At 33.1% G+C, this 8658-nt stretch overlaps 1 protein-coding gene across 1 annotated transcript; it reads left to right on the forward strand.

The window, feature by feature from the left end:
* Positions 1 to 1808: 1808 nt before the first annotated feature.
* Positions 1809 to 8141, forward strand: LOC137717711 (uncharacterized). The gene is made up of 15 exons (XM_088684874.1): positions 1809 to 2219; positions 2314 to 2435; positions 2692 to 2751; positions 3036 to 3155; positions 3252 to 3371; positions 4418 to 4559; positions 5038 to 5208; positions 5822 to 5980; positions 6083 to 6189; positions 6294 to 6384; positions 6527 to 6668; positions 6979 to 7135; positions 7246 to 7362; positions 7564 to 7690; positions 7786 to 8141. The coding sequence occupies exons 1-15, from the start codon at positions 1905 to 1907 to the stop codon at positions 8062 to 8064; spliced, it is 2229 nt and encodes a 742-aa protein (XP_088541000.1). The 5' UTR covers positions 1809 to 1904; the 3' UTR covers positions 8065 to 8141.
* Positions 8142 to 8658: the final 517 nt, after the last annotated feature.

The raw sequence follows: 8658 nt of genomic DNA on the forward strand, positions 1-8658 counted from the left end.
GTTTTAATCAATTAAGTAGAAAAAAGAAAAAGAAATGAAACCTGATTTCTCCTTTTGATATAAACTTAGCATCACACACTTCCTTCCCCACAATCGGCCATAAGGCTAAAGTTGGGTCTTTTGTTAAATTAAGTCATTTAAATGGCTTAAGTTAATTCTATTGGATTGGACTTAACAACCCCAGTCAAACCCGAACCATTTTGAAGCCGAACCACTCTATTTATCCTTTATAATAATTAATTAAAGTCTTAATTATGTATTTCCCTTTTCGTATGTATCATTTTCTAATATTTTAACACAAGAATAGAGTGTGTGATGAATTAGGTATAATCAATATGCTGTGAAAAAGATTCAGAGTCCTTTGATTATTTTAACGGATTGAGTGACTCCTAAATGTATTTCATAGTCAACAAGTTGATATACAATTACAAAGGAGAGTCTATTTCGTTGTATTTATTATGTAGTATGATCCTTCTCTAATACAATGGTTCTAATCACTTTAAATAGACCAATATCATGTCACTTGCCTAAGTGATATTTTTCATGATTACATAATGAGGTCACTCTGGCCAAAGACTTCAGAATCATTCACTTGAGCATTTGCCTCCCAGTTCAGAGGTTAGTGATCTCTTGTTGAGTATTCGTTTGTCTCCATAAATGTCTCAATCAATTGCAACGATGTCTTGATTATACCCTGATTAGAGCACAACATTTAACAAATGCAAAGATGAATCTATTCACAAGACAACTACAAAACCTCAGGTCTAAGGATTAATGCTACACTATGCTTTAAAAGATTTTACTAACATGAATATATGTGTAACAAACATCTATATAAGATCTTCTTTTATCGATCGCATTCAGTAAACAATCTCTATTGAGCACTAAATATCTACATTAGTGTCACTACACAATGATAATGAAAAACACCATCATATATCAGATAAATACTAGTTTTTAGCTGGTGGTTAATGCTCAATTGAAAACCAATGAATATGAACATTTTAGAATATCATTATTAGGTTGTTGGTTCATCAATCCGTCCCATAGATTGCATTCCGATTACTGCTTATTTTTTTGGACTAATTGTTATATTAATAATATGAACAATTACTTTGCCCGATAATTATATTAGAGCTGAATACTATGAGATAAAATACATAAACTAATTACAACTTAATTGGCCTTATCGGCTATGTATAACACAATTCAATACTACGAGAGAGTCTAACAGAATAATCTTTCAGTATGATTCCCACTTTAACAATAGTCATCACAAGAGATCTTATTTCATTTAACCTAACTTTTGACTCCGTGATTTTTATCCATTGTAGCAAATAAATAAACTTCCTAAAAGTCAAAATATGAATATGATTAGATACATTATTCCAAAATTTTGGGAGCATTAACTTTTGTTTTTTTTTTTTTTTTTTTTTTTTGGTCAATTGTCCATTAACTTTCATGTCAAACGTAAACAAGTTCCATAGTTTCCCCTTAAAAAATACAATAAATTAATTTGAAAGCAAATCAAAGCAACGAAAGAAAAATGCATCTCTCTAAATCGGATCCACACAACGGTTTTCCTAACATGTACAGCATAAATGACTTTTACTGATTGGATCTTCTTTATTAATATAGACGTTTCTTCCCCAAACCATCTTTAAACATATATATACACACACATATTATATATATATATATATATATATATATATATATGCATATACTGATATACATACACAATCATATAAATATGTATGTATGTATGTATGTATGTATGTATGTATGTGCGTGCGTGTGTGTGTGTGTGTGTGTGTGTGTGTGTGTGTGTGTATTAAGAATGTTTATGAGTTTATGAGTAGGAGAGGGTTTGTATACTTTTTCCACCAACGACTAGTTAGTGCATGCTCGTCTGGTTCACCAAACACAAAGAGTGGAGGCGAGGCGACAAAGTAAAGAAATCACAAGAGAATTTGTTCACGGAAACTTGGCCACAAATTGACGTCCCGATCACGGGCCGGCGTTTCACGGTTCACATGTCGACCTTTCATGTCAGATTAGGCTGGGTACCAACCGGCAACGTTTTTGGGGCTTCCGAATCGACATGTCACTGTTTGGCAAAATTGTGCACCATCATTCTGTTCATCCAAGCCATGAATTTCCTGGCTGCTGCACAAAATAGTACAAGCGGCCTACAGTTGCATATCCGTGATAAAGAGGTGAGTTTATATTTTTTCAGAATATTGAATTTTGTATACCCTTCTGACTAACGGTGTCGTTACTTTTCTATTATTATTATTATTCATTTGGCAGGTGGTGGTGGAAAATGGAATTCTCCAGATGACGCTATCAAAACCAGGAGGGGTGGTCACCGGACTACAATATAACGGCGTCGACAATTTGCTTGAAGTTCTTAACGAGGCTCCCAATAGAGGGTATGGCGGTCTCTCGCTACAAATATATGGTATTTCTTGCATTGGTGATTTCATACATTTTTTATTAGGGATTTTTTAAATAAAAAATTAATTTAAATATACTACAGTTTTTTTTTTTTAATTTTTTTTTTTTTTTTTTTTATGAATATGCATTTGTAACTTTCTTCATTCAATGAATGAAATGTCTTAATTCAAACAATAATAATTTCTTGATAGACCATGGTATTAATTATTATGTATATTATTTATTCTGTAGGTACTGGGACCTGGTTTGGACCGCACCAGGAATTACAAGAAAGAAAGGAGCATTTGATAGGTGCGTTTACTTATTTGTAAAGTATTTATGGTCAGTCAATAAAGCTTAACAGTAACAATATCGCTTATAATTTGGAAATAGAAATTATTTCTGGATCTGATTTGCTTGATAATGCATGTATATATGCTATAATATATTACAATATATTACCAAAAGTAAATAGAAGAATGTTCAATTGGTCTTGATTATTTATTTGGTCCCTTCAGAGATATCGGATAAAATTGGAACGATCCTGATTATTTATTTGTGTTATGAATTATTTCAAAAAATACGATTATTGGCAGGATTGAAGGAACCAATTTTTCAGTTATAGTGGAAACTGAGGACCAGATAGAGCTTTCATTCACCAGAATGTGGGATCCCTCTCTAGAGGGCAAGCTTGTTCCTTTAAACATAGACATAAGGTCAGTTTTAAAGGGAAGAAAAATAAAATAAAAGGAATAGCTAGTGAATTTTTTAATTATTTGATTATTTTGTGACAAAATAATTTCTATTTTAAGGTTTGTTATGCTTCGCAACTCGTCAGGCTTCTACACTTACGCTATTTATGAACACTTGAAGGAATGGCCTGCTTTCAACTTGACCAACACGAGGACAGTGTTTAAGCTCAGAAAAGATAAGTAAGTTTCACTTTTAATTATAATCAAATAATATATGACTGACCAAAATAAAAAAAAACGTCAAATCGATATGCACACATGAAATTAGCTATGAAATTAGCCAAGTTTGTCTAGAATAGTGTACACGCTAATCTCTGCCTCTCATGTTTAAATCTTCCTCCTCTAGTTTAGATTACAGTGTTCGCTTGTATCATAAAAAATAAAAATAAAATCCAATCATATATTGGATAATTTATACTCTTTATTTCACTTTTTTTTGTTAACTATAGTGACTTGATTTCTGCCTAAACTTCTAATATAATTGGCCCATTTTTATTCTCGTTCTTTAATATTATAAGTGCAAGGGTCACAAATTGAAATGTGTAAGTCTAATAAAAGCAAGCGAAATTCTTTCTAAGGAGTAAACATAATTTAAAAGTAGGTGAGTTGATAACTAAGAACTAATTTGATTTGACTAAGAAACAAACATGCCATACATAGTTTGATCATTTTTCAAAGAACATATCATATTTTATGAATTTATAAACTGTAGTCTGATCGAAAAGACGAATGTGCCTTCCCGTGAACAGACCTGAAGATGATTATAGCACCAATATGGAGGCATTAGGTAGTCTCTAGGTCAACATATAATTCGCACCGAGTTGGTGGAATTTAGTTAGGTTTATCATGAATTGACAACTACTTAACAAAGCATATTGCCCAAGTGTAACCCGTTGATAATTACATGACTCGAAATTTTTATTATTTTAGGGCTCGTTTGGAAAGACTTATAAAATTACTGAAAGCGTTTTTTATAAAAATATTTTTGAAACTAATACTTAACAAAAATCCAAGTGCATCTTGAAAAAACTTTTACGTGCTTCCTGCACACTAGTGTTTTTACATCCCAAAATCAATTTTACCGAAAACGATTTATGTCATTCTAAAAGCACTTCCAAACAAACTCTTAATTAATTAGTTAATGGTCATTTATGCAAAATTCACCTAGCATAAAACGAATTTTATTTCATTATTTTGTTTTCATTTTCTTATTAATCTTTGCGTAGGTTTCATTACATGGCAATATCAGACAAAAGGCAAAGATACATGCCACTTCCAGATGATCGGTTGCAAGGAAGAGGCCAAGCCTTGGCTTACCCAGAGGCAGTCTTGCTTGTCAATCCCGTGGAGCCACAGTTCAAAGGAGAAGTATTAATTTCTTCTAACAATCATTTTTCCTATTGCCACTTAAAAAACCAACTTCCCTACAAGTCCAACAATTAGAACAAAAAAAGAAAACAATTTTTTTCTACTTGCTATTTGAGTCTCATTCTCTTACCCATTTGTTGATTAAGAATTTATAGTCACTCACTCTTAAATTTAATATTAATGGTCAAAATTAAAACATTAAAACACGTCATATTATTCTCCACTTTTGATATTATACTAAAATGGATAGCCATGCATGTAACAGTTACTTATGCAAAAAATCTACTGTCAGCAAGGTATATACTTGTACGGGACGCTATATTAGTCGATTTTGATTGTGTTATAGCATACATGTCAAGTTATTAGACAAGAAAGCATTTTCAATCACATAATTAACAATTCACGGAGTTTCTATATCTGTTGGATTGATTGTCTTTCTCTGTTTGATTTAGGGATTTGATTTGGTCTACTTTTCCAGGTAGATGATAAGTATCAATACTCAATTGAGAATAAGGACAATAGGGTTCATGGATGGATATCCACTGAACCACCCGTGGGATTCTGGCAGATTACTCCTAGTCAAGAGTTCAAATCTGGTGGGCCCTTCAAACAATGCCTTACTTCCCATGTTGGGCCAACCACCCTAGCTGTAAGTACGCTTCTTTTTCTTCATTTTTATTTTAAAGCAAACTTGACTCCTGCCTTTTAAATTCATTCATACATATTCTTCAACTATGGCTACATTGTATAATTTTTTTCCATATATTATAACATAAATGATGTTATAAATAGTCAAAATGAGAGAACGTTTGTTAGAGATTGAAGTGGAATGAGGGTGTTGTATATTGTGTTACGGCCATACAACACATGCTGCTTTACTATGTGAACCATTCAGAATTAATAGTACAACACTACTTTTTGACCCTTAGTTTATAAAAAGTGGAAAAAAATCCTACAGAAGAAAAAGGTTACAACTTTATTTGGATCATTGAGATAGTGTTAAATGCGTTTATGTTGATTCATTAAAACCTTAATAAGAAAACCTCAAATGAAAAAATCTTAGTCGAAGAAATAAAAGTACAACATGCATATGTCTTGGATGATCTCCCTAGTATCTCTCCTTGATTTTCGCATTCTTATTACATATTTAACATATTAGACTATCTAATTAATTGACAAAGAAACACTTTAGAAGAAAGAAGAAAACATTCCTCACAACTCTATTGGCAATACTGATCATCTGTTTGTCACGGAATCATCAGATATTTCATAGCACCCATTACTCCGGAGCGGAGTTGATAATAGAATTTAAGCCCAGTGAGCCATGGAAGAAAGTTCTTGGCCCCATTTTTATCTATCTTAATTCTTTGGTGACTGAAGATGACCCACCTCAGCAGCTATGGGAGGACGCTAAGCAGCAGGTTAATATCACAAGAAAAAGCAAATTAAGTATATACAGTTTTTTTTTTTGTATTTCTAAAAAACATTAATGGATTGAACTGTGAATTTGCAACATTTTTCAGATGGAAACTGAGGTTCAAAGCTGGCCATACGACTTCCCAAGTTCGGAAGACTTTCTATCATCGGATCAACGCGGTACTGTTACCGGCAGATTACTTGTACGCGACGGGTAAATGACTGTTGCATATTAACCTTACTAATCACCATTTAATTTTTCCGGGTGTCTGTCTCTAATTAAGGAAAATTTAACTTAACATCAATATGTTTGTGTAGGTATATCAGTACTGAAGACATATTCGGAAATGGTACACTGGTAGGGTTGGCAGCTCCAGGAGATGCTGGATCATGGCAACTAGATTGCAAGGTATATATTTAATTCTCAAATTTCCATACGATACTAACACCTTGATATATAGGTTGATATTCAGAGTCCCCTCATTCCAAAATATTATAATATTTTGTCTCTGTATGATATAGCAATCTCAGCAATGATATTTTTCTTACAGGGTTACCAATTTTGGACCAAAGCAAACGATCAAGGCTTCTTCTCTATAAGTGGAATACGTCCAGGGATCTATAATGTTTATGCATGGGTTCCTGGTTTTATTGGTGACTATCGACATGATGCTGAAGTAACTATAACTCCAGGTCTTGTTTTACTCTTGTTTTATTTCTATTCAATAATATGTTCTTGTTTTTGCTTTTTGTTTTTTGGTATGCAAAATATATAGATACGTCTAATATTATTTTCTACACATTTTCTGTTTTCACTTAATTAGGTTAACTCTAGTAGTTATATATGCATCATATACGTACAAAGAAAAATATAGTCATTTGTGAGTTGGGTTGAGTACGTCGTGAGGCAGTTTGATTAGTATCTACCGTTTGTGTATTGATCAATGATCATAGTTTTATAAATTCACTATGTATGGTATCTAAAATGTAAATAAAGCTGCAGGTTGTAATGTTGATGTGGGTACACTTGTATATGAACCTCCAAGAAGTGGCCCAACTTTCTGGGAAATAGGCATCCCAGACCGAACTGCAGCAGAGTTTTATATTCCTGATCCTAATCCAAACTACATTAACAAACTCTACGTCAATCACACTGACAGGTTTGCATCTTCTTGCAAATAATTTTCTTCTCTAACCTAAAATTTCTAGTTTTAATCACAAGCTAGCTATGTATATTATGAAATTCAGATTTCTCTGTGGTACTTGACAGGTTTAGGCAATATGGATTATGGGAAAGATATGCAGAGCTGTATCCTTACAATGATTTGGTTTACACAGTAGGTGTTAACGATTATCGAAAAGATTTTTACTTCGCTCAGGTTACTAGGTAATCAATTTACTCACAAATTATATATATGTCGCGGCATTAGGGCATATTATGTTATCAGAAAGTTTAATATGTTCTTTTAGTTTTTTTTTTTTTTACAAGAAGCGATAGAAAAATGTAATCTTCCTCTTTTTAACATCGAGATTTTCATTTGCTAATTTCTAATATTCAGCTAATTAAGATCTTATGTTTTTCCTGCAGGAAGACAGGTAATAACACATACCAAGGATCAACATGGCAGATTAAGTTCACACTTGACACTGTGGGCAAGAACAATACCTACACATTACGAATAGCACTGGCAACAGCACATGTTTCTGAATTACAAGTATTACTTGCTCACTCTTACAACTTCATAACCATTAACAGAAATGCCATTATATTTTTACTGAGAAAATTTTGTTTGATTATCTCGTCGTCAAGGTTCGGATCAACGACCTAGAAGCGAGCAATCCTCTATTTTCTACAGGACAAATTGGAAACGACAATACGATAGCAAGGCATGGAATTCATGGGCTGTATGGGTTGTACAGTGTCGGCATTCCAGGTGCTCAGCTGCTGGAAGGGAACAATACCATTTTTCTAACTCGAGCATTGAGTATAAGTCCTTTCCAAGGAATTATGTACGACTATATTCGTTTAGAAGGTCCCGCTTCTTCCAACAACGAAAGTCTGGGAACCAGTTCTTCGGAATATAAATAAAAAAATATAAATCATTCATTTTCTTGGAACCCTAATATAAATCAAAATTTCCCTAAAATGTTGGGGACTTGGAGGCTTTTTCCTGTGGTTCTTTTTCGGGTGCCTTTGTTTTAGTGAGAGGCGACATTTTTCTTGGTTGAAACAGACAAACAAATGTCGTCTTCCAGATTGATGCAGAAGATTTGAACTCTCCAGATTGAAGGGTTCGAATAAGAAAGGCATCCAGATCCAGCTCTCTGGAGGATCCACTCTCTGAGTCTCTCTGCTGTCTTATGTTGCTGCAGACCTGGTTAAAGGATCGTTAGGCTAGAGGTAACAAATCAACCCATTAATAATTACCAATCTCACTCATATATTATAATGATACCAAATTAAATGTGTCTTAACAAATACTCTTTAACAACTCAATGAATTGATTTGTCACCGCCACATGAGGCCATGTACTATAATAACTACTTGCCATTCACTAGAAGTACAGAGAAAATTCACACAAAACATTGAGAAAAAGTAAAATTTTTGCATTTGATAACCACTTTGTCTCTTGCTTGGTAACTATTTTTAGTTTTTCATGTAACAAGAAGTGAAAAGAATAGT

Source organism: Pyrus communis, chromosome 15 (assembly GCF_041283825.1).
Source record: "Pyrus communis isolate YQ-2024b chromosome 15, ASM4128382v1, whole genome shotgun sequence".
NCBI classification, from domain to species: Eukaryota; Viridiplantae; Streptophyta; class Magnoliopsida; order Rosales; family Rosaceae; genus Pyrus; species Pyrus communis.